A 27,754-nucleotide genomic window follows, 5' to 3' on the forward strand; every position below is an offset into this window, starting at 1 on the left:
TATTGCTATTGTTGCTTAAAAATTTCAGCAAAAGGATTTGCAAGTGCATTTGTTAACAATAACAATACCTTAATGTTTTCATTTCTATTTAATTTTTCCTTTTTAATGATTTTCCTTCTTTTACAAAGTTACTATGAAAATATTCTGAAAATGTTTGGAATTGTATTATTAAATTCCTGTTTATGAAGAATCTCAAAAAGAAAATATTATTCTGTATAAATAAAATACATATGAAGAAGTCTGAATTAGTGAAGTCCAAATTAGTGAGCTTTACCATATAAATAACTTTGTTCTGTAAATTTATAGTTTTGTTACAGTGTGTGCGTTCTAGTAGCACAAGCATGTTGAGTTTTTTCATGAAATTGGTGATGGGTGCCCTTCAATTTCTATGCAGTTTTCAATTATTGAAATATTCAATTTCAACAGCTATGTACAATTTGATGCACTGCACACTAATTTTATAATAGTTGTACAAATAAAATACATAAATCAATTGGAAAAACTAGGGGGGTTTCTAGAAATGGAAAACTTTTATAGATGAGCAATAACTTTCATTTGATGAGCATCTGATCTTGGGAATAAACTGATTTATTCAAGATTACCAAAACAGTTTACTTTTTTAGAGAAACTTTTAGAAAAATTTTTAAACAAAGAAAAAGTCTGAACCAACTTGGAGCAAATGCTTGAAGCTACAGAAAAGAACAACCATTACACGATTAGTGTAATGCATCAAATTTTACATAGCTGTAATGAAAACAAATTTAAGTACTCTACACCACACAGGTTAGAACAGGCAGCAGCTATGTAAATTTTCCATTTCAAAGAAAAAAAAAAAATCTAGTTTTGTTGCAGAGAAAGGTCATAAAGCTTGATCAATATGTACATCCATACACTTACCCTATAATTTAAATTCATGTATATGTAACTTTTTGTATTTCCTTTATTCTTTGAAAGTCTCTAAAAAAATCCAAAACTGTTTGAGCAGTTATCTCTGTTACAATTTAATAAAGGCGCCTCTGTAGCCAGGTGGGAAGGAGCAGCAGTGCGTAGCACATGCTTCTTGATTAGACCGGGGTTCAAGCCCATCACCACAAAATACGGAGGATGCGGAAAGGTCAGGGAATGACCACCACATATCCCCGGAGCAATATGGCTTTAGTTGCTAATGCTCCTAAAAACCAAATAACAAACAAACAAACAATTTAATAAGCCAGTTTATTTTTGTGCAGATACAAAACTTAGGAATAAAATTCAGTATCATAATGCACACTGTGAATCATTCCTAATCTTTTTACTGAATGGCATTAATAAATGTTATTGTCATCTAATATATATATATACGTATCATGAATTTTATGACAAAAATAAGAAATGTTACTCTTGAAAGTCACTGAAGTAAATATATTGCTTATTAGATATTATATAAGTGCATTGTATGGTAGTTTAGTGCTGGAAATAGTTCATCTGCTTCAATTTGAGGGCTCTTGTAACAGAACAGTGGATTCACAACTTATTGCCTGTTGGAAAAGTTCTGCGGTTTGATTTCTCTTGCAAACCAAGGAACTGGAATTGTAAAACCCATCAAGTTTTTGTTGTTGCATGTCAACATGCTTGTATACATACAAATGTATATGTTTATGTATATATTTGTGAATTGGAAAATTTAGTTTAATTTTGATGCTAATGATGAATCAAAGCATTGCAGTTTAAGTGTCTATTTTATAAAGTAGGACTAAGGAAACTTTTCAGCATAGGGAACCACAATAAAATATTTAAAAAACTTGTGGGATGACCAAATTTCAGAATACTGCCATTAATTATGTTATCTTTTACCCCACTTCTGCATTGAATTTTATGCATTTGATTTTTACCCATTGTAAGAGAAAATTGCAAAACAGTTTTTCAAGGATATATCAGCTGTTAACACCAATTCAAAGTGGGGTAGCTGGGGTTTCTTAAGGTAAATTCCGGGGCATTTAAGTCCATAAGGCAATAGTGTACCATATCTGTAAAATGTGTATTTTAGGATGGTTCACATATATATGGGAAGGAAATCCTGAGTTCCTGGGAGAAAATCCCTCCCATGAGCCCAGCTGGTTATAGCTCATGAGGTAAAAAAGTCTTTATAGAGAATTACTCTGGTCAGCAAGGGGAATCAAACAGGTGATGAGTTATGAAGCCACTGTGCTGTAACAGAAAACCTCAAATTGAATTAGTTGTGCTATTGTCAACACTGAACCATAATGCACTATCTATTATAATATCTAATGAGGAACATATTTACCTCAGTGTCTTTCAAGAGTAATATTTATTTTTTTGTTTTTATTATAAAGTTCATGTTAGAAGAGTTCATCAGGCAAAGCAAGAAGTTAATGATCAACTTTAAGCAAACTGGGAAGTTACATCTATTAGAAGGTTGTAATGGACTGGATAATAATATGTTGCAGGTCAAGATTTGCCAAGGCTAACATAAGCATTTGGTCAGCTTGATAATTTCAGTTTTCCATTAACAGATTTGGGTCTGTATTCTGTTTAGAACCATTACATTAAAAGAACATTAAAATTAGACAATTTACATCATTTCCTTTTCACTCTTATTTAGTGATAACTTTAGTGCACAGAAAATGATCAACATGTGCATACTTGTTGCACACGTACATACATACACAATTTATGTTTTATGAATGTTTATATTTATTCAAAGTTGTTTTGATATTTTTATCACCAGGATCATGCTGGTAGCTCACTCTTCCTGTTGTTCAGTGCAATCAAACACCAAGTTGAAAAAGGTCCAGTTGATGCTATTACACATGATGCTCGCTATTCATTATCAGAAGAAAGATTACTGAGAGAACAGATAGAGTATTCTATAGTGGTATGTATCTTTTTCTGTCTCTATATAAAAGTTATTTATTTATTTTTACTTTTCTATCAGTTTTTTTTTTTTTTTTTTAAGTTTGAATTCTGTTGTCTTTCCACAGTCAGTATTTGATTCTCTCTTAATTCCAGTCTTAATTTTTTGTACAGATGATTCTTGATTGCATCCCTTAACTGTGGTGCCTATAATTTTTCCTGCCACAGAATTCAAACTTTGTAGTTCATTGTTTTAGAACTGGTGTTTCACAAGCATTACCCAAATGTTTTGCAGTGTTCCACTAAAATTAGTACTTATCTATGTTTCAGCATTTTTATGCACTGAAAAATAAATGGAAAATGTCATTTTAAAAATAATCCTTGTGATGTAATTAATTTGAATTTTGTTTCAGCCAAGAAGACAATGGTTTTGCATTGAAAGTGAGTGAACAAATTAAAGTATGGTTATACTCCAGAAAATGGGTACCACTTTTCGGGTTTGGCTTCTTTTGCTTGAATTCGTCCAAAATTAGTGGTGTAAACTATCCTAACCTTTTTTCACTAGCCAAAGTTGAAAGTCTATTAAAAACCAACACTTCTTTTGCTTGAATCCATTCCGAATTCAGCCATGCCCACAACTTGGCGACTCGGGTGTACCCTTGTTCTGGAGATCAGCCTAAAGTTTATATTGATTTTGTTTTCCACTAATTTCTTACCCATTCCAAAGTGTTCTGTTACACAAGAAAGGTTGAAAAAAAAAAAGCCCTAGTTAATAATATGCATTTTTCAAATCTAAAGAGACTTCACAAGTATCCAAGGATGCTCTCATTAATGTAGTTAATGGTTTGATGTTATTAATGAATATCAGAAATTGTAAACAGTAAAGAAAATTAAAAATACAGTAAACTTCTTTTGTTGCTTCCTTTAATATAAATAGATGAATTCCTCAGTTCCTTGTGCCTTGTTTGTTTTTTAATATGGTAATTTCTCTTCCAGTTGAGTTATAATAAAATTCAATTTTCACTTGCTATTAGTTAGGCAACTGGCATTCTCAAGTCTAAAAGTTTTCCTCACACATTTTAATACAGATGCAAGATATTTATTCATATTAAATAACCTGTTCAGAGTGTATTCTGATATCTGTGTGTGTTCAAGAGTACGTTTAGTTTATAAAAGTGTTATATTTATAGTTTAAACCTATTTGGTGAAGTGTTCTTTATCAATTTGACTGTTAGGGTCATAGTTACTATTACCGTTAATAACAAGTGGTTGAATTTGGTTCATTCTTTTCCATTTGTATTTCACACAAGCAAAGAATTCTTTGCTATACTTTGCACTCTTAACCAAAGACATTTCATAATTTGTTTAGCTCTATTCCTAAGATGTTTGACCATTACTTCTTTAACTATTGACACCATTATTTTCCTTGGCATAAAAGTCATACTTTACAGGTATGTAGTTATCCACTTTAACCTTTGAACCACTCTTATGAATAGGAGAGACATTTTCACATTTCCACTCTGTAGAGTACTTCCACTGAATTCAAGGATGCTTTCCTTATTATAGAGATTTGATTACCTCTTTTGCTGCTTCTTTTAATATAATTTAGTAGATTCAAAAGCCCATGTGCCTTATTCACTTTGAGCTGCATCAATTTCTCTTACAGCTTCCTCTCAGTTATCATAAAATCATTTAATTCCCAATTAGTATTAGACAGAAATTTGCAATTCTCACCTCAGTAAACCTGTACAGGATCATGAAAAATTATGCAATTCATATTAAGTGGACATATAATTTATCATCTTTTCTCTGGCGCACTATGACCATAGTTGCCGATGCACCCAATAAATCCTGAAACAAACAAACAATCACCTTTTCTCTGATATAATTCTAAAGTAATTCCTCTGATTGCTGATCAGATTTAAATCCAGGCCTTTGCAAACAAGAACAAGAGTGGTAAGCCCACTATATTGACATAGAGGGCCACTATGCTCCTAACCTTAGCATTACCATTAGTAGAGGCATATGATGTAAGAAAGCAAGCTTATACAGCATCAGCAAAAAAAAAAAAAAAATCACCCCATTTAAAACTCATCTCATTAGTGTATATGTAAATAAGTGCCCATCTCATTAGTGTGTATGTAAATAAGTGCCCACCTCTTTGTATCTTTAATATAGTTCATGTGATTACATGTAACAGAGCAATTTTCCTTCAACCTCCATTTGGAACTAAAATTGATTAGTGTGTCCTACTGTCTAGGACACACTAACATTAGCACTAGTAGAGGCATACGATGCAAGAAAGCAAGCTTATGCAGCATCAGCCAAAAAAAAAAAAAACTATTACTTTCTGTTTACAAATATCCTTAGCTAATATTTCCTCTGACTACATTCATTGTAATGTGAATTAATGATTTTTAATATAATTATTACTCATTGAATTCCCTAAAGCAGACAGTTTTTCTGCAGTTTACTGGCAGTTCTATTACTTGTTACAAGGGGCGCCTCCATAGCCAGGTAGGCAGAAGCGGCAGTGCGTAGCACACGCTTCTTGATTAGACTGGGGTTCGAGCCCGTGACCACCAAATACGGAGGATGTGGAAAGGTCAGAGGATGACCACCGCATATCCCTGGAGCAATATGGCCTTAGTTGCTAATGCTCCTAAAAAAACCAAAAATAACAATTTGTTACAAGAATCCTAAGCATGCCCTGTACTTTTTAATTTATTGTGTTTGAAGTTCTGGTTATTAATATCTTTGATAATTATAGTACTGAATCATAGGTATATCAGTTATATTTGATTATCTGGCCAGCCTAAAGTTTCCAGGAACTTTAGGCTGGCCAGATAATCAAAAGTTTACTATGTATAAATAAAAAAATATTCCTGTTCAACTTTTGTTTATAAATGAAATAAACATTAACGATATTGCCTGGCTTAATGTGTAAAATCTTAGAAAATTAAGTTTAAAATTTATGTTTTTATGAAATAACAGTGTTAAGCTATATAATATTATTTGAATTACCATCGTGTTGTTTTTATTCATCACAGTCAATTCAAGTTATCCAAGAAGATCAGGATGAGAAAATACAGTGCAAAGTTAATGACTGTGATACAACCAGTCAAGTAAAAGCAAAACTTCTTGATTCGGTTTATAAAAATACTCCCTTTTCCCTTCGTCCATCAATACATGATGTTGATTTAGGTGAGTAAAATTTCATGTTTAAACTTGGTGTTCTCTTATAAATCATATTTATATAAGTTACACAAATACCTGAATGTAAGTTTATAATTCATTTGGAAGCAAAAGGATTAAAAAGTACAATAATGGGGATGTTCTATGGAGATAGTAATGCAGAATGTTACGTTATATATAGAAAGGTGTAAGATATGTGGAAACGTAAATGAGCATAATTTATAATGCAAGGTGATTCAAATGAATATAATTTTTATTGTCTAAATTTAAATTAAGCATTACCTTGGTGTACATTTAGGGATTAGTACTAATGTTTTTACCAAATAATAGGATTACTTGTTCTCTATGCATTGGAAGTGATGTGCAGCAACAGAAACAACATGCTGTTCACAGTGATGAGTGTCTCTAAGCCATCTCTTAAGTAGGAACTCCCATCATAGACAGGAATTTCTACTTTGTAATGCCCACTAGTGAACAAGTGGGCAAATCATTAGTAGGAAGAAAGAAAGAAAAACTCTGTAGAATCACCCTTATATATCTGTCAGAGAAGACAGTGTTCTCGTAAGGGCGGATTGGTGTACAGCAGTTGATGATATGGCCTGGTAGCTGGATATCAGTCACTGGTCTACAACACCATCATAAATTTTAGGAAGACTGAAAAAATGGTCTGGCATGATGTCAATTCCACAAAAATGGTAAAGTGAAAGTAGCCATCAAATAATAATGCCAACTGCAACCAGGTCTTTTATGAATAGGGTATAAAAAATTTGGTGTACAGATGAAATACATGCCTGAATTGTGGCTGAGATTTTTTTAAAATAAAAGAATTTTATAATTATAATATAATTATTGGTAAAAAATAATTCTCATTTTCATTTGACTCATGCTCATGATAACATCTGAATGCAACAAATAAAGAAGATTGTCTTATGTTCCTTTATTAACCTGCTGCAGGATGTATAACTTTTTGAAATATCATCATGTGGGGATGGAGCCAATCCCCAGTTTTAAACTCTTATATTGTAGCCATTTTTCAGTATTTCTTATTCATTTTTTTTTCTTTCACTTATCACCAAAAACTACATGGAATCTAAATACAAAATATCATTTTCATGTTATTAGCAGTTTTTTTTTTTTTTTAAATACAATTTATAAAGAAAATGGATTTTTTGGCAGCCAATTTTATACAACTTCAAAAGCAAATAATGTAAAAATAAATAATTTCTCATTAAATTTTTTCCTGTTATTAAAGAATAGTATAGGCTTTCAGAATATGTAATATCACATTCATATCTACAGTAGTTGTTTTTAATAAATTTTTTAAATATACAACTCTCAAAATAATGATGACACAATATATTTCAATATTCATCATTTGTTATAAAAAATGAAAGGATGCTGTTTCCATTGAAAATATCAAATTTAAAGTTTATAACTGCAATAGTTCTTTTTTAAGAATTTTTTTATAAAATAATCCAAATTTTATTTTTTTAATAAAATTAATTTGGTACTCTTTCAACAGAATACCTTATGAAGGACAAGTTTTTTTACATTACATAAACAAATGAATAAAAACAGTTTTTTTTCAAAGTTGTTTACACAAGCTCTGTTGCTCTCTGTGAGATTGTGAAAAGAGACACTTCAAACAGGGTAAACAAATGGTCATATATCATCACATCAAGAGGTAAACCATGTAAGTGGCATTTTGTGTATAGCTTTTCACAATTGTTGTGTTATTGCCCCCTGAAAAATTGTGGAAGTTACAAGATAATGGCTTCTTTCAAAGCTACTAGGACTTACCAGAACAGTGTGCCAATTTATTTTTGATCAATTTGTGCTGTGTAGTGATAGCACATAATATTATTACCAAAATCTTTATGATAATTTTACTTGAAGGTGCTTAGGCTCTCAGCAGGCCTGATGAGAGCCTATAGGACTGATGAGATTTAAAAGCTCTGAGAATTTTGGGGCTTGGCTCAGTTCCCATTGTGCCTTGCAGGGGTTTAATTATTATTATCTAACCAAACCTTTTTTCACCTCTTCTTCCATCCAGAGGCTGTAGAAAGCTGTTGTTCAGATCCAAAATTTTGAGTCTCTCCTCCCTCCCAACTGCTACTGTAATACTTTATTTGGCAAAATTTATATCAAGACTACCATTGCATCTTTCCATTTTACCATGCAATGCTCAAATATGTGAAGGCTGCATGAACTTGGATCAGCTTTTCAGTAAATGGATTGATGCATGCCCTTTAATCATATTATAGCTTTAAAATTTGTATCATGTGTTCATTAGTTAATTTGGTTCAAATCCAAACACACATCTTATATATGTGTATTTCAGAAGAACAGAAATAAAAAATTTAATATTTCATTATATCCTTACGTAGGGTGCGATTATAAAGTAACGAAGTTAATATTGTAAGACTAAATGAATTACAATGGATTAGACCAGGAGTAGCCAACTTAATATGTGATGTGATCTACTTTTTTCCTTCAAAATGCGCCACAATCTACCATCTCAAAAATTTCATTGCACAAGGTGCACAAATTGAGGGATCACTGTATGTTTAAAATTTGTCATCCGACCGAAATTAAATCAGCGATCGACTCGTTGGCCACCTCTGGATTAGACTAAACCTATAAATTAGCTAAAGTTGAGCTTACTTTAGTAGGCACATGAGTACTTCGTTTCCTATGTTACATTTTTTTATATCTTTGAATAAGTTCAGAATTACAGTTTATTACAGAATACTGTATATTAAAATTAGATCTCAATAAAAATTTTTTGGAGTACTTAACTTATTTGTTTCTCACATTTTAGAATGGCGTCATGGAAGGGGTGGACATTTAACTCTAGCCGATGAAGATCTCACAACCAAAACAGTCAATGGTTGGAGGAGGTTAAATACGTTGCGGCATTATGGTGTGAAGGAATCTGCAGTTATGAGCCTAGTCACAAAACAGAATGATAGCTTTAGTTCCAATTGTAAGTACAGCTAAATACGAAATAAAAATTTTATTTTCTTGAAAGCTTGAAATTGGCATCCAAAATTATCATGTGCCTGTTGCAATAGATGGCAGCATAATTGTGAAACTGTAGTCATTGGGATGTTCTTGGGGAAGTGAATAGAAACGTAAAATTTTAAGTTACTATATACAGTCAGTTCTGCTATAACATGTGTTCCTAAAAACTCTGCATTATGATATTTTATGCATTAAAAACAACAGGGCTTATGGGAAAAATAGGGATAGGGGCAAAGACTAAACATTCAGTCTGGTAAGTAAAACACTAAAAAAAGTTAAAAACCCAATAAAATTGCTAACACAAGTTTAAACATCTTAAATTTCTAATAAATAAATAAATATTACAGTAAATATAGCACTGTAATATATATATACTAATTGATATTTCTGTTCACTGACATTTTTTTTTTAGATTGTAAAATTTAAAACAATAAAAAAGATAAGCAATCAATAATGACAAACATGGCATGTACAAATTGCACAAGTGAAATATGGAGTAAAAAGTATGAAGCTTAAAAAATAGGAATGAAGAGAAGATTCTGAAAATTTATATATGTTTTTATATGATCGGAGATTTCATAGAAGGGGAAACACATATCACCATAATAATGTAAAAACATACAAAATTCCAGCTATCCGTATTATTGCAAATGCAATAAGATCGAGTTTACTACCCGTTCATAATTAGATTGTACTAACAGAAAAGCCCAATAAACTGGGGGAACTGCAAATTGTTTTTATTGTTTTATGGTAGTGACCTCCAGAAATGTGCTCCTCCACTCATGCTATCCTGCCTCACAAAATTTATGTTCAACAGAAAAATGTGAGCTTCTGAAAACATGAGTCAGCTTACAGTATCACCTATTATCTTGTGAATACAGCAAATGACAACAGTGTGTCTCCGACGAATATAACTACAGTAAATGGGAAATATAGCTCTCACACATTTGACATTTTTTAAGCTTCTTAAACTTGATTGTATTGCTGTGCAGATCACTACATTCAGATTGCTGCCGGCTTTTGTGTTCACCTGGTGTTACTCGCAGGCGAAATCTTGCATGAGCCAATGCGAAAATCACACTATATTTGCATTGTTCCCAAATATATCAGTTGTGCTGGAGCAAATTCGCATTGCTAAAATGCTCGTTACAGCAGAACTGACTGTACTGTATAATATCTTATGCAGTACACTAGCAAATTTTTGTTATAGCTCCATTCAATTTTGTTATGACAACATTTGCCTGTTGGTTCTGGTAGTCTTTTTGAATTAGATAAGCTATTCAGAAGTTGCTAGAAACTATTCAGACTCCAAGTTTCAAATAATGTCTACTAAAATGCATATAAAATCCTGTATTGTTGGTCAGTGAATTGTAGTGACTTTGAAATGCACTGCACTTTGAATAATCCAATATTGAATTAATGGGGATATACTGTAGTAAGTTTTTGGTATTCTCATGATGTTCACCAGCTTCAGTGTTAATTTATAATACATAAACCTGTAAAACTGATATATCGTGGTTGATGGTATGCAGCATTGTAATGGGTTATGTTGTTAAATGAGTATGATCATCATTTTGGGGAAGCATTAGAACCTCAGATTGCCACATATGAGGGGTTTCTGAAAAGTAAGGTAACACATTTTTTCTCCCTATGATGTTTAATAATACAAAGTTAAAATTACACACCAAGAAATAAGTGAACATGCACTACTTCTCCACAAAGTCTCTAGTTTTATTGATGCACTTGTTCCAACGATGGATCAGTTTATCAACTTCTCCACGAAGTCTCTAGTTTTATTGATGCACTTGTCCCAACGATGGATCAGTTTATCAATACCAGTACTTCTTCAGTACTTCTTCAGTACTGGTAAAAAATGTCAAATGTTCATCAGGCAGTGCGATGATGAAGTTCATCATCGCACTGCCTGATGAACTTCCTCATCCGTGGTGAAATGATTTCCTGAAAGGTGTTTTTTCAGAGGGCCAAATAAATGGAAGTCTGAAGGCACTAAGTCTGGGCTGTAGGGGGCATGTGACAGAGTTTCCCAACAATTATGGTGCAACCACTCACGAGTGGTGTGTGGAATTGCGTTGTCATGCAACAAAATCATGCCACTTGTCAGGAGTCCTGGTCGTGTCATCAAATGTCGGCTTTCAGTTTTTCCAATGTTGCACAGTAAAACTGTGCATTGATTGTTCCTCCCTTTGGCAAGAAATCCACCAACAGGCCTTGGCGATCCCGAACACTGTGGCCATGATGTCGATCTTCAATGTCAACACAGCCCGCTTTAAATTCATTGCACCAAAAACACACCTGCTTCTTTGTCATCACTTTTTCACCATACACAGCAACCAGTTCATGGCGAATGTCATTTGGTGAAGACCCTTTTGCTTGCAAAAAGCGAATAATTTCACTAGCACCTGTTTTGGACCACACTCGCATGGTAGCCGCCATTTTGCAACTGGAATCTGCTGTGAGGCGACAGTACTGCAACACTGCATTGGCAATCTTTTTGAACATTTTTAATGGGTCTATCTGTCCACCACGCTTCATCTCATTCCCTTTCACCATTATTAATAAAAAAAAAAATGTGTGTTACCTTACTTTTTGGAAACCCCTCGTAATAACAAGAATATTAAGCTCGATTGTTTGAGTATGGAAGTACTTTGAGTGAAATGGTACATTTATTATGCATATGTTTAGGTTTAAGATAATCTCTTTTCTTTGTTCACTAGTTTTCCTGAGTATGAATAATAATGCTTCTGCCAAATTTTATTTATGTATTTTGCTATATAAGCATTCTGATTTCTCTTCAACTTCAAATCTTGGGGAATATTCATAAAAGCTTGCTGTTCTGCTACTTCCATAAATATACCTTTTTATGGATCTGCAGCTTAAGTAACTGCTTTTTTGAATTAATATATAATTCAAAGGGAGTCATTCATTTGTGAAGAATGGTGTATGTGTGTGTCCCACTAACCTCTGCACAATTCTCTCTATCAGTAGGAAATGGAAAGGACAGATTTAAGTATGACAGAATTATGCAGCAAAAAAAAAAAAAAAAAACTGTTCTCAACTGATAGTAGACAAATACAGTTATTATATAGTCATGCAGCTATATCAGTCTTAGATATCTAAATTGTCAATGTTTTTGTCTTAGCATACTATAAATTATTTTGCAAAAATTATAAAATATTTCTTGGTCTCTATGAGGAAGCATCAGAACTATGAGACTCCTTTTTCAGAATGAAATTCTGCTTACAATGACTGACTGCAAAAAAAAAAAACAAACAAAACTTTTCCCTGTAATTTTTCTAACATTCCCTCATGAAAATATTTGTGTTTCTTAAGCATATGCATTTTTCTAATAGTTACTGACATATGTGTATGTTACTTCTATTTCAGAAAACTTCACTGCACAGCAGAGCTAGATCTCATTTTTCTTAAAATGAACTGATATTTTCTTGGCCACCTGATGAACTCTCTCGCTTAACTGGGTTTGCAATGCTAAGAGTTCTTAAAAAAAAATAATAAAATAATAAGGATATGTTTTGGGGAAGGAATAATTGATCTTTATTGTTATTGCATTAGTAGAAATAATCAGAAACATGCAAAGCACTTTCTACTGCACAGTTTAGGCCACAGCGATGTTTTAGGTTAAAACAACACGGTATCCATGGTATAAAAATTCCATAAGTGTTTCTCCTAAATGGGATGTAAGCCAAGGTCTTTTTCAAACAGTGTCAAAGAACAACAGTCATAACCATTGTGCTAGTCATGGGCTGATATTATTGGGGCATGACGATTACATTACCATGGAATTGAAGAAAGAGAGACTATTTTGGGGAGGGGAGTGTTTTTTTGGCACATTTACCAAAGGTGTAAGTTGGGAGTAAGAATTTTTTTATGAAGAAATAATGGAGTTTGGAAAAGAAGGAACAAGGTGATAGCAGAGGGTACACACCTTCTAGTGGGTATATTTACAGTTAGAGGTGGAATATGCTTATTCAAACGTGTATGCATAGAACTGTTGTCAACCATGCTAAGGAACAATCTGATGGAACCAGCACTTTTCTAATTTTCACTCTAACTTATGATGCTGACAAATGATTATAAAGTACATACTAGGCAGAAGATAATGACAAGAAACTGCTGCTATGTGGCACTGAATGCCAAGTCCTAATAATAGTTTAGTTTCACTGTGATTTACCCCAGCTTGTAATTTGTATTTAGGATTACTATTAGGAAAAAAAATCTTATTGTTTTCTATACTTCATTTTTTTGCTGTTTTTTCATTGAACAGTATACTGTATTAAACAGCAATACCAGAGTTGAGATTATTTGTGATATGATTTTCTTTTCACACATTAAAAATTTTCGCTTCTTTAAATATGCACGTCTTCATAAATATTGCCATTCTGCCTCCTTTTAATTTTATTAATTGCAAAGTTACTATTTTACAAACATTAAATTGACTTATCAAAGAAATAACAGCAAACAACAAAAGAGAAACAGTACACATATCTGCATGATATGAGTACTGTTTGCCTCAGTAGAAAAATTAATTTTCAGAGGAAAACTGTAAACTTAATGTGCATAGAATGTGTGCATAAAAGCACAAGATATAAGAATGTGAACATGCTTTTATCTTATGCTTATATTTCTCTTTATATGCTTTCTCAAAAAATACATATTCCACAGGTACAGGTCATGCATCATTGAATTCTATTTCTCCTATCATGAGTAACAGCGATGTTGAGCAAGGAATTAGGTATTGGCATCTAGTCAAACCATTAGATGATCATTATCAATGTAGAGATCACATGCATAAGGCCATTCCAGAGATCTTCCTCACTCGCTTATTGTCCACTAAGGTATGTAATTGCATTTTGATTGTCACAATGTAGAAGGAATGCACCATTCTATATTAATTCTATTATATTGATAACGCTGTTTTGTTTGATTATTGCTTTTTGATTAATAGCTGACAAGAACATGCTTATTTAGAGACAAATGCATTTTATGGATGAAAAACAATTTCAGTGAAGGTAAAGAAAGCCTGCATGAGAACAACGTAAAACGTTGGATAACTTACGCGGAAAATTGGTTTCCCGATATGGGGCACTCTAGCGCTGCTCACTCGGTAAACAGACGGTAGGTGTTTGGTCTGGAGCAAAGTCGAGAACAATATATTGATTGACAAGTAGGCATGGCAAACAATGTGCTGATCGGTACGCAAACACAGCACACGATAACATGGGTTTAGTGTCACTTTAACAGCACCAATGGTAACTTGTCCTAATCGCACATGCCCTAACCTTTTTTCACCATTACAGTATTTTGTAATGGTGAAAAACAGTCAGGTTACCTCGACTTGAATCCCATGGGAGTTTGAACCCCTCCCAAAGAGGAGGGGGTAACCTAACCTTTTTCTTTAGAATTAGTCATATTTAGAAATACATTCATAAAAAAATAAATTTTTTATGACTGTATTTTTATTTTTTTGGTCAATAATATGCCCTAATTGTGAATAAAGGTCAGGTTGCCTCCACTTGAATCTCATGGGAGCTTGAACCCCTCCTGAAATGGAGGGGGTAACCTAACCTTTTTTCTTTAGAATCATGGGTGGACTAGCACATAAATTGTTTATTAACAAAATATTAATTTTTTTTCCCCCGTACTTTAATTTTAAAGACACTAGTGCAGATACACACGTATCATAACGTCAATCAGCACCTTAAAAGATTCATCGCTACTATTACCTGTTCACCGTTCATTACAGAACTATTATGCACCGTTCTTTACTGGTAAATACACATCATAATGCCAACCAATATTCTGAAAGAGGCCTCTGAGGTCTGCGACCTCAGAGGCTTCTTTCAGGATATTCATGTCTAAGAAATAAGTGAACTCATACACCAACCATTAGATGAATTTTACTGTAACTAAAGTTTTACAAATAAATATCAAAAAACAAATTGTATAATTTACTATAATTTACAATAAACTGGTGGCTGTATATTACTGAATACTAAAACTATAATGAAATCATTTACTATAAAATATGCTAAAATATAAAGATTAAAAGCGCTAAAAAAACCTGAAGCTTTCGAGAGCGTCAGCTCCCTTCCTCAACAGTAATAAGTCTGCTGTGGCTGAACATTTTTGGGAGAAGCAGCATCAAATCTCCCCTGAGGACGCGATTATCGTGGACCACGCGCATGGGTACTGGGAGCGTAAGTGGCTAGAGGGTTTACGGATTGGCTCATCCAATAAGAATACCATGAATAGAGACAGAGGTATGTGTATACATCCTATTTTTGAAGCAGTTGTCCTAAGTACGGATGAACGATTTTGTTTGCCACGCACCCGAGCCATTTCCGCTTCCGGTTCTGCCCATGCGCCAAGGGAACCACGTGAAGGAATACGTGTGGAGGTCCGTGAGCCTGTTATATAAGGAGGTGTTGCAGGAAGTCTTATTACTGTTGAGGAAGGGAGCTGACGCTCTCGAAAGCTTCAAGTTTTTAGCGCTTTTAATCTTTATATTTTAGCATATTTTATAGTAAATGATTTTATTATAATAGTTTTAGTATTCTGTAATATACAGCCACCAGTTTATTGTAAATTATACAATTTGTTTTTTGATATTTATTTGTAAAACTTTAGTTACAGTAAAATTATTCTAATGGTTGGTGTATGGATTCACTTATTTCTTAGAAATGCCAACCAATGACTACACGTCTACTTGTCGTCTGCCGTGCCCACCACCAATCATTTCATCGGTTGCCACCCCTACCTGTCAATCAGTATATCCTTCTCAATTTCTGCTCCAGACCGATAACACCTACCATCTGTTTATCGAGCAAGCAGCGCTAGAGTCGGGTATCGGGAAACTAATTTTCTGCATAAGTTATCCGATGTTTCTCGTCATTCTCGTGCAGGCTTTCTTTACCTTAGCCACAATTTCTTTTGTTTGTTCATTGCTGTAGGTAACTTAGTCATATCTTTTATGAATGCATTTTATGAATGAAAAGCAATTTCTTTTGTTTGATCATTGATGTAGATAACTTAATGTCATGTCTTTTATGTTTGTTAGTTCATTTGTTTATTTATATATACACATATACCTGATATTAGGATCACAGCTCGTGTTTACATTGCTTAAGCACATTTAAAAAAAATACACCCTGTGACATTGAAATTGCAGCACCCTCAAGGAACAGAAATACAGAAAGGATACTTAAGAGTAATGATAGCCAAGGTGTTAAGGAATACACAATAAAAGTTGCAGATACTAATGTGTGTGCAAACATGTTTAATGACACAAAATGATGCTTATATTGGCCAAGACAATACATCCACATCATGAAGACAAGCAAAGGATCCCCGTGGTATGTATTCAAGCACTGTCTTTAATACAAACAATGAGAAATGCCATCAAGCACCCCAGTAAGAAATGAGAAAGTGATGGGTTCCAGAATCTCGGTGACATGGCAGCGAGCAGTCAGATTGCTTGAACACCGATAACCATCAAAACTGATTGCTCCCTCACACTATAACACCAGCAGGGCATGCAGTATGGTGTTCAACAATGGCTCTAGGATTTGCATTCGCCACATATGTATGGTGATCACCGGGCCCCAAGCAGAAGTGGGATTCATCAATGAAGGTCATTTAATGCCATTCTGTATGTCATGTAGCAGTGACTTGTGTGTGGCACCATTCCAGATACTGTTGATGATGGGCAGTGGTTGGGGTAATCAATGTAATGGCTGTTATGCACAGCAACCCCTTCTGCCAGTAAGCATGTAATGGTTCTGTGGGCAGTGGGATGACAGCCAGCTGTTATCACAGCTCATTGGATGGAAGCCAGTGTGGCTGTATGTGCAACGTAAAGCTCTCGATGGATAAGATGATCCTCCTGTTCTGTAGTCCTCTGTCATGCTCCACTACCCATTCAATAAGCAGTCGTATTTCCTTGCAGTCGCTGTTGCCAACATCTGTGCAATGTGGAATTATCACAGCCCACACATTCCGCTACATGACCATTCAGCCTCTCAAAGGTCAATAATTTGCCCTCTGTCGAAGTCACTGAGTTGCTGATATCATTGAGTATTGTAGAGAATGCTGTAGACATCAAACATGATATCTCAGCATTCGCTACGATCTCCTTGCACTCTGAAGTTGATTCCCATGAGACCAAAGTCTGTTAACACATTCACTGCATCATGATGCAAATATGTGGCATAAACTTTTTAATCCACTTGAAGGGTAAACCACCTCACTTTTAGAACTTTTTCTTCCAGTTTGACAGAGAAAAACTAGATATTTTTGCCAAACAACTTCACCAGAGGCTGACTAATTCGGTCACAGAGTGAAGAAAGCACAAAAGTGTCTGTCCCCTCCTCCAATCCAATCCAGATTGGCTCAATGTCATGGTTTTCATTTCAATCCTGGGGTCAAAAAGGTTGTCAGTAAAATCAACAGTGAAAAGTGTTAACTGTGTCTCACACACATTGCTTCAAACTCCACAATCCCTATATTTGTTTTCATATCAGCCAAAGCTTCCACCTGAATGGTCCCATATATTAATCATTTGTATATCTTGGCAAAACTCATCTGCCTGCTGATTTGCATACACTTCCAATCATTCCTTCTGAGTGCTGCAGTTTCAATGTCACAGAATATATACAATTTAGGGAGAAATATGTAATGGAAAGAAAGAAAGAGACATTGTTCTGGTGAATGTAGAGTTATAGGTTATTGTAAGTGAGTGCTTTATAAAAGGTGTCATCCTTTCAGTATACAGTTGATTATGGAAATTTAGGAGGACTCTGTGTACAAGATAGTATTTGTGCAAGATCAAAATTTTATTTAGTGTAAATCATATAAGGAACTGAACTGAACTTGATGATAGAACAAAGCTGTGTTGTGGATCATAAATAATTCTGTTTTAGAATGAAGCATTTCAGATTTTGAAATTCTTGGTTTAAAAAACATCACTGGTATTCTTTAAACAAGTCTTAAATGATCATATTTAAGTTTTCTCATGCTTCTAAATTCCCTTATTTGAGTGACTATGTGAAGATAGCTTCAAATTTCATTATTCTTCTTATTCTTCAAGAGGAGTGTTTCCATTTACAATGGGTTTCCTCAGCCTACAAGTTATTTCTTGTTAGGAATTTTTTCCCGCCATAAAGTGCGGTTCAAGGTGTCTTGGTCAGTTGAGCCTCGGGCTGTCATGCACTCCCGTACTCCATCATCCATGGCCTCCTAGGTCTTCCTCTTCTCCTTCTTCCAGGAGGTATCCATTCCAGGATAGCCTTTGGATATCTGTTTTCTTGCATCCGTTTTACATGTCCATACCATGTTAGACGCTTTTCTCTGATGGTGTCAATAATAGTCTTTTTCACTTCCATTTTTTCCCTTATGTCTTCATTCCGTTTTCTGTCTCTTCTAGAAGTTCCTGCTGAGTGTCTCCAAAAATCCATTTCTGTGGAGAGCAATTTGTTTTCCGCTCGCCTATTCAATGTCCAGGTTTCCGCTCCATACAATAGAAGACTTTGTACAATCGTTTGAAATATAAGTTTCTTTGTTTTATGTAGGATATTTTTGCTCCACAGAACAGAGTTTAACATGCCGATAGTTTTTCTGCCATCTGTAATTCTCTTATTGATCTCTGCTTGGGATGATCCATCACTTTGTAAGATTGATCCCAAATATTTGAATTTATCGACTTGTTTGATTTTAAAACCTGCAATATTTAGAATGTGTCCTGGCCCTGAAGACAACATTTCAGTCTTGCTAAAATTGATTTTTAGACCCCATTGTTTATATTCCTCAAACAATTGACGACATGCATACTTTGCATCTTCTAAGTCTTGTGCTATCACCACCTGATCGTCTGCAAAAAGTAAATTGTGAATATAGGTGTTCTTATTAATCGGCAATCCCATTTTATTACATTTGTTTGACCAGGATCTTAGGCAGATGTCAATATAAATTTTGAAAAGTGTTGGTGACATGCAACAACCTTGTAATAAGCCTTTTGAAGTGTGGAATTCAGGTGACAAAGCTGATCTCACTTTAATTCTGCATCTATTATTCCTGTAAATTGCCTTAATAATGTTAATCAGTTGTCCATCAATATTTGCCTCTTTCAGTGCTTCCCATAAGAGTTTTCTTGGAACACTGTCATATGCTTTTTCAAGGTCAATGAAAATCATAAAGATTTTTTTTCCTTTTGATTGGCATTTTTCAAGGATCTGTCATACTGTTGAGATATGATCTATACATGACCTCCCAGCTGAAAAACCACTTTGTTCTTCTGATACCTCGATTCAGGCTTCTAAATGGTTCCTGATCCATTTTCCAAGGATCTTTAACAGCGGGTTCAGGACGCAGATTCCTCTGTAATTTGAACAGCTTTTCCGATCGCCCTTCTTATAAATTGATGTAATATATCCTGTTATCATTTCTTTCGGTATTTCTTCTCCTCTCAGTATACTATTTAACAGTTTTTGTATCAGAACAGCCACTCCTCTTCCTCCGTATTTTAGAAGTTCCATGTAAATTCCTCCAGGTCCAGGTGATTTGCCATTCCTTCCTTCCTTCCTTTAGCAGGAGTTCCACTTCCCTAACAGAAACTTTTAAGCCCGAGTCTTCAACACCAAAATCCTCCATCGTCTTGAACTCTTCCCGGTCTTCTTTTAAAAGTCCTTCATAGTACTCCGTCCAGTCTTTCAAAGGTATTAATTGGAAACCAGCATTGTGTTTATTCTGTTTTCTCAAGTCTTTAAGGACCTTCCATGATTCTGCTGATTGCTTGAAGCCCAATTTGCTATTAATAGTTGCACATTTCCTTTCCCATTCTTCATTTTTCGCTTCTACTACCAACCGATTGGCTATTTCTTTTTTTCAACATAAATGTTCCTATATGCATCATTCCTATCACCCAGCCATTTCTGATATCAAGTTTCTTTTCCTCTACAGCAGCTCTTACTTTCTCTGTAATCCAGGTCTTCTTTGGTCCTTGGCTCTTCTTTTTGCCTAGGATTTCATGAGCTATTTTTTTAACAGTATTTTTTAAATATTCATAGATTTCTTCAGTATTACCTTTTATCTCTATGTTAATTGCAGCATCCAGTCTTTGGGTGAAGTTGTTTCTAATGCTGTCATCCTGGAGTAGGTCAATGTTAAATTGATCCACTTGTAGCATTTCTCCTTCCCTGCATTGTTGGTTGTCCACACATATTTTATTAATCCAATTCCACCTCAGTGTTGTTTTAACAAGAAAATGGTCAGATCCACATTCAGCTCCTCTATAAACTCTGACATCTTTCAATACATAGGTCCCCGAATGTTTTGAAATAATGTAATCTATAACTGATCTAATTTGTCTTGTCTCCTGTGACCAAGTATATTTATGGATATCCTTATGTTGGAAAAATGTGTTGTGGAAAAATTTCATTATTGCTTCTTTATATCATGGGTTGTTGAAATGCCAACAACAAATGATCTTATACTAGTACATTATAAAGTGATTCATTAGCATTTAACTGCTGGAGAATTATAACTTTAATCACTATTGTGAATGTTTTATGTATCAATCATTATTATCATTACTTGACTTTGCTTGGATTTTTTTTTTTACACAATTTTAAGGATAAATAATCCAAAATAGACATGCTACCAAAAGTTTAGAGAACTATTATGAGTAAAGAGATTTTGTGCAAATTAGTGAGGTGTAGGAGCAATATGGTTGCACAGAGCTATAAGGACGATGCAGAGATACCAGCGTAATTTACAGTCAGCATATGGAAATGAGCTCAGCAAATTTTCAGAAGCACAGGTGATTAATCAGCTTCCAAAATTTTTCTCCATTATTTCCTTTGCTGTCATATGTGCTGTTTACAGGATAACTTGTGAGTTCAATACAACATACATAGTCCAGACTTACATTAAGAGAATTAAAATGCAAAAGGATTACACACATCTGGGCCATGTGGATATATGCGAGATAGTTCAACATAGTATCTTAGAATGCCATAAATTCAATTGTGATAACAAAAAAATTCAGGAATATTCTTTTTAGTGCAGAATAGATACCACACTAAAAAGAGGAAAATTCCCGGAGGTATATCACTTTAAGGGACGGACTTGTAACATTCCTGAGTTCACTCCTGCTGATGTTAAATTAAAGTAGAAGGCAAATATTTGAGGGCACCTGTGCTTAGAAGATCTGATAAATTAAATGAAAAGAACAGGAAGACTGCAGGACTGTATAACATGTGATTTCCAGCCAGTCAAAAACTTTAGCTGATTTCATTAACATTTCCAACATTTTTTTTTGTTTCAGATCAATAATCTTTTTTTTTTATTTATTTATTTTTTTCAGATCAGTGTAGGATGATTGGTGCAATCCAATTTAAATGTTTGTTTGATGTATTTTACATTGTATTATTATTATTGTTATTATATTAATTTTCCCTGATGGGGATTCCGCCCCTTGATGAGTACTGGTACCAAGTGTACAGGGTGGTTGTTATGTTTAATGTTACTGTTGGTCGAGGAACTCTCTGACTATCCTACAGGTGTTCAGGATTGCCTCGTAGGTGTTCTCTGCGAGATCTATTGCTACTAGGCTATTATGTAGGATCTTTGGCACCATACCAGTGGTTGACATGATGATCAGGACGGTCTTTACTTGTTGCAAATGCCACATCTCTAATCTCCTGTCTTAGGTCCATGTACTTCCTGATCTTTTCATCATTGGTTTTCTGGAGGTTGCCAGTGTTGGGCACCACTGTGTTAATCAGATAGGCAACCTTTTCCTTCTTGTTGACAAGAGTTATGTTCAGTCTGTTGTAATTATTATTTAGTATAATAACTTTATTTATTAAGTGTAGAGTGAGTATCATTTTATCATTATTATTATTTTACAAATCATATACCACTTAATATTCATTTTTCACTGTAGGGCACCGTCCAAAAATTTGTTAATGACTTCCTAACCACTATTTTAACTGCCAGTGATGCCTTACCTCCAGCAGTAAAGTGGTTATTTGACTTGTTTGATGAAGCAGCTCTTAGGCATGGTATATGTGATCCAGAAGTTCCTCATGCATGGAAGAGTAATAGGTAAGAAAGAGAATTTAAATTGTATATTATATTTATTATATTTAGATTTGTGTTTGGTCGATTTACAAGTTAAGTACTGATATTTACAGTTAGGTATTAATAGTTCAACCAAGTACCTGCTGATCAGATTAAAATTGTAGTATGTAATAAATATTTCATCCATTTTTTTTTATTGAGAGCCTTTATGACCACTGTTTATAGTATATTGTATTAATAATGCCTTAGAACTTGCTTTTTTTTTTTTTAAACAAACCCCTGTAATTTTTAAAAAGTTTGTTCATCTTATTGGAAAAACATTTACCCAGGGTTGGCCTGAGATATTGGCAAGCCAAGTAAAATATCTCAGTAAATTAGCAGAGCACTCTCTCTTTCAATCATCGTCTGTTTGTATCTGTGTATTATTAAAAGGGGAGAGGTGATTAAAAGAATATGTCATTGCTTGGAACAAAATAACTTGGACTGGTACTACTTATATCAGTGCAACTGGCAATCATTAGTTTCCTCACCATTCTGATAAAATTAGACAGCATTTTATGGAATTGCAAGTAATTGGTGATTTACTAAATAAACACATTTAATTGAAAGTCAAGCAAGTTAATTACTGGCTTTCAGGATATAATTTTTAGATTGAGCTTCATTTTCTTTGAAGGGTGGATAGCTATATATTCTTTGGAGTTTTAAAAATCCTGTTTAAAAGATGGAGCAAGAACTGTAAACACTCATGAATCTGTTTTTCTTGCATATTTTTATGTATATGTTCCTTGCTGTAATTATAACCAGTTAATTTTGCTCTGTGCTTTTTTTTTTTATTTATTTTTATTCAGTCACAATCCTGTTTATAATAAATTCACTATTCTAGCAGAGATATGATGAGATATTTGTGATATTTCCTCATCCACTGCTTATAAGTTTCGAAAGCCAGAGATGACTGTTATTGTTTGTTTGTTATTTGGTTTTTAGGAGCATTAGCAACTAAGGCCATATTGCTCCAGGAATATGTGGTGGTCATTCCCTGACTTTTCCGCATCCTCTGTATTTGGTGGTAGAGATGACTGGAAAGATAGCTAGTGGACACTGATCTAATTTATGTAATCAACAGTAAGAATTGTATTAGTTTCATGAGTAATCCTGATAAAAATTTCACAGGGGGGGGAAAATATCTGCAAACACACTTTTCTTGGTTTAAAACTACATCTTAACTTGTTATGAATTTTTGTCATTGTGTCAGAATTTTGTCTGGAAAAAATGCTGTTCACAAAATTTTATCATTTTTGGCATAAACATAAGTTAGAATGAAAGGAATGCAATAATTTTTTCCAGAAATGAGCACTGATTAAATAATTAATTTTTAGATAAAATACAGTGAAGTACTGAAACATTATTTCAGGATTTTTTAATTTGGTATTCTGTTTTAAAATAATTCAAAAAAAGATGTTAGTGTACAGATCATATTCATAGTTGTCTCATGAGTTTAAAAGAGAATCAAAAAAAGGATGAATTTCATTTATTTTATTTCATTATTATATATATTTTTTTTTAGTCTTCCTTTGAGGTTCTGGGTAAATTTTATAAAAAATCCTGATTTTATATTGGACGTACATAAAACACCAGTAGTGGATTCCTGCCTATCGGTTATAGCCCAGACTCTCATGGATGCATGTTCCACATCTGAACATCGACTAGGCAAGGTAACAAGCTGACTTTTCACTGCTCATTTTATTATTTTTAAATCTGAAATTAACAGAAATCCAACTTAAAAAAAAAAAAAAAAGGAAAAATGTAATGCAGTTTAGGCTAATTATTACTTCAGAATAAATATAAAAAGTCACATTTTTGTGACATTAGTACTTTGCTTGATGTTTAAGACTTATTTTTAATAAAGCAAACAGTACACAGTGGTTTGCCCTTCACATGTTTGTTTTTGGGGAAAAAAAGAAATTGAAATTATGTGCCTATCCCATTTTTCAGGTACTTACTTGTATAATTTATATATGTTTTATTTTCTTTTTTGTTCATGACTCCAAGTAATTTTTTTTTATTTAGATTGCTATTCCAAGAATATTTGAAACTTGGAAGTAATCTTCTTCAGTAAAAATAAAGATAACTGACTGTACACACAATTCCATAATAACCATTTCGATTATGGTGTGAAACATCCTGCACATTAACTGAAGTTAATGTGATCTTGATACTCATTACACCATGCCCATTTGGATCATAATATTTCTAAATAAACTGATCTTATAACTCATTATTAAATGACAGAATAAGTTACATTAATTTAAAAAAAATAAAAATATACTTGAATTTGTCAATCAATGCTCATGAACCTCTCACCAAGTGATGGGGAGATAATAGTGCAGTACAAGTTGCTGTGAACAGGGTGAGAAATAAATGAAGTTTTGCATGTAATTAATAATAAAAATCTTTGGAATCATTGTAACTATTACAGAAAAAGAAAAAATACAATTGAATTTTGAGAAATTGAAAATTTATTCAAAAAATTTATTGTACTGAATGTATTAAACATGTATATTTGTTAATGTAAGAATGTGTTAACACTGTCCATTAATTTCAAATAAACCATGTATATACTTATTTAAAACATAATTTTTAATTTTGAAATAGTGCAATACCAAGAAAACTAACTGTCATAATGGAACTGGTAAAAATCTTATTTTTTTCAGTTAAATTAGTGAAGTACTGAAGAAACTTACTGTGTATATGGTGAGTGCATTGCACAAGGATAAAAAAATACCATTTTGACAAATGGATGTGTTTAAGATTAAATAAATTTACCTGAGGAAGGATTAAACAAATTAGCATCATTACATTCATGCTGCAGCAAGTAACATTATTAATTCAGGTTTACAACTTAATGTAGGAGGACCTTTGATATTTCTGAGCCTAAAGTGTAACAGAGGACTTCATTAGACTCAGGGGTGGTTACTTTGTTAGAGAAGTGCCAATATATTACCAATCTATAAAGGAGGTTCCAAGAACAAATTGGATACGTACAGACCTGTCAGTCTGACTTCAGTGATAGGAAAAATCATGGTAGTGTTTAAGAATGCAGTACCAGGGTTGTCTAGATAAAAATTGTTTTCTTAAAGTGAATGCAGCATGGGTTGTAAAGTGAAAATCTTGTTTACCTAACCTGATGAATTCTGGCAGTTTCATTCATGAGTTGTATGTAGGAAATAATTCTGCCATTGTTTATTTGGCGACCTTTAGCAAAGAATTTGACATGGTCCCATTAGGAATTGGTATTATATAAGCTGGAACATGTTGCAGTCATAAGTAAAAGCTTGATGAATTGTGGGATGGCTACAGGACAGTGGCATAGGGTTATAATAAATAGTAACCCTTTAAAATAGGCAAAAGCTAGAAGTGGAGTCCCTCAAGGTAGATTGACTGATTTCTAATAATGACACTAAAAGAGATGCAGGGTGTGATGTCAAAATTTACTATTAGAATTAGCATTAGTAGAGGCATGATGCAAAAAAGCAAGCTTATACAGCATCAGCCAAAAAACAAAAAAAAAAAAAAAAAAATTCCCATTTTTACCTATCCATTCACTCCAAAAGTTTGTCCAGTTCTTCCTTGAATGTATTTAGGCTGTCAACAACTTCCACAATGATAGAAGGAAGTTCGTTCCAGCAACCAACCACAAGCTGGCTAAAGGCAAATTTTTACACATCTATTCTGCAGCTGCCTTTCCTCAGTTTGAATTTATGCTCCCTCAAGTGCGTAATCTGAGCAAGAGGAAGAATCCCATCAGCATTGAGCTTGCTCAGACCATTCAAAGCCTTATACACCTCAATCAAATCACCTTGCTGTTTACTAGTCTCCAGACACTGAAATTTGCAGAACTTTAGCCTTTCTTGGTAAGAGCAACCCTTTGTTCCCCTCACTAATCTTGTTGCCCTTCTCTGTACTCGTTCCAACAGCTCTACATCCTTCCTAAAATGAGGCCTCCAGACCTGTATTCAAGGTGTGTCTTGACCATTGCCTTATACAATGGGATAATCACCTCCTTATCTCTGCTAACAAAATTCCTGTATATCATTGACAAAACCCTATGAATTGTCCTGGCAGCCTCTTTGCACTACTCAGAGAATTCATATCAAACTGCAAAATTATCCCCAGGTCCTTTTCATTTTCCACTATCCTGAGTGTAGCAGAGTTGATATGTTATTCTGGGATTACTGCTACCCATATGCAGTACTTTGCATTTGTCAATGTTAAACTTCAATTGCCATTTCTAAACCCATCTGCCTAATTTTTATAGATCTTGTTGCAGATGATGTGAATATCAGTATGGTGGTTAATGACCAGTGCCAGAAATCCAGGAAACCTGGATAATTTTTAGGGATGATCAGATAAGTGGTAGCTTTAGCACTGCAAAAAGCAAGATTTTGCACTTTGAAAATAACAAGTCAAAATGACTCATACCAGGGATTGAATTAAAAACAGTAGAGGAAGAAAGGAATTTGGAAATTATGGTGCCCAACATGAAGTATAATAACCGTTTCTCCATACAGTACAGGCAGGCAGGCAGCAAAGATGACCTATGGTGTCTTTTCAAGTGATTTATCAAACAATTTTTTGCATAGATAGGAAGGATATAATTCCACTATTTAATTGTGAGACTGCACTTGGCCCTTTGTGGTGTGGCCACACTTCAAAAGAGATATTCGAGCTTCTTGAGGAGGGGGGGGGGATAAGCAAACAGACATATACCTAGTAAAATATTTATTTGTACTAGGTATGTGTCTATTCTGCTTATTATTTATAACCATAGCTATATATCCATTCAGAATTAGATATATGTTGATGACTTTTTTTTTTCTAATTTTGGCCCTGAAATACATCCCAGAATTCTTTATGCCTATTTTTGAAATACCCTGTAGTATGGATTGTATGAGGTTTTCCTCTACCCAATGAGTCAATAATAATTGGAATAAGTTCTATTGGTATTTGGGGCATATGGCTGGAAGTACTTCAAGGGCCAGCCAGATAAGAACTTATAAGAAGACAATTTTTTTGGCTTGTGTAGCAAAAACCCTTTCACAATATGACCAATATTAATTTTAGTACTAGTATCAATACTAATTTTATCAGATCTTCTCCAGTAAAAATAAAAATAACTGACTGTACACACAATTCCATAATAACCATTTCAATTATGGTGTGAAACATCCTGCACATTAACTGAAGTGCCCCCTTACAGTCTGATTCTAATCAAATGATTACTTTTCTGTTACTTCTAGAATTATGCATTATGTAAAATTATTATGTAAAAGATAGGGTGACTCTATTGTCAGGGAAACGGGGAAAATGCTTTGTAAAAAGGATAGGTGGAACAGGACCAGGGTATGTCTGCCAGGGGCAAAGGTTGATGATGTTGTAGAGCAGATATCATCTTTTAAGGGCACAAAAGGTGATATAGTTGTACACGTTGGCACTAATGATATTAAGAGTAGGAGACCGGTGGAATTACTTAACAAGTGCAGGTCACTGTTGAAAAAAAGCCGTGAAG

General features: G+C 33.9%; 1 protein-coding gene across 1 annotated transcript in view; it reads left to right on the forward strand.

Moving 5' to 3' along the window:
- LOC150086741 (plexin-B-like) overlaps nt 1–27,754 on the forward strand; it is a 238,715-nt gene that overhangs the window by 199,847 nt on the left and 11,114 nt on the right. The window contains exons 27-32 of the mRNA XM_090372734.1: nt 2,729–2,875; nt 5,904–6,057; nt 8,870–9,034; nt 13,774–13,946; nt 22,052–22,212; nt 23,753–23,900. Coding sequence (XP_090228860.1) covers nt 2,729–2,875; nt 5,904–6,057; nt 8,870–9,034; nt 13,774–13,946; nt 22,052–22,212; nt 23,753–23,900 — 948 coding nt within the window. The remainder of the gene's footprint in view (nt 1–2,728; nt 2,876–5,903; nt 6,058–8,869; nt 9,035–13,773; nt 13,947–22,051; nt 22,213–23,752; nt 23,901–27,754) is intronic.

The sequence above is a fragment of the Mastigoproctus giganteus genome, chromosome 4 (assembly GCF_048544385.1).
Source record: "Mastigoproctus giganteus isolate SK-2022 chromosome 4, ASM4854438v1, whole genome shotgun sequence".
NCBI lineage: Eukaryota > Metazoa > Arthropoda > Arachnida > Uropygi > Thelyphonidae > Mastigoproctus > Mastigoproctus giganteus.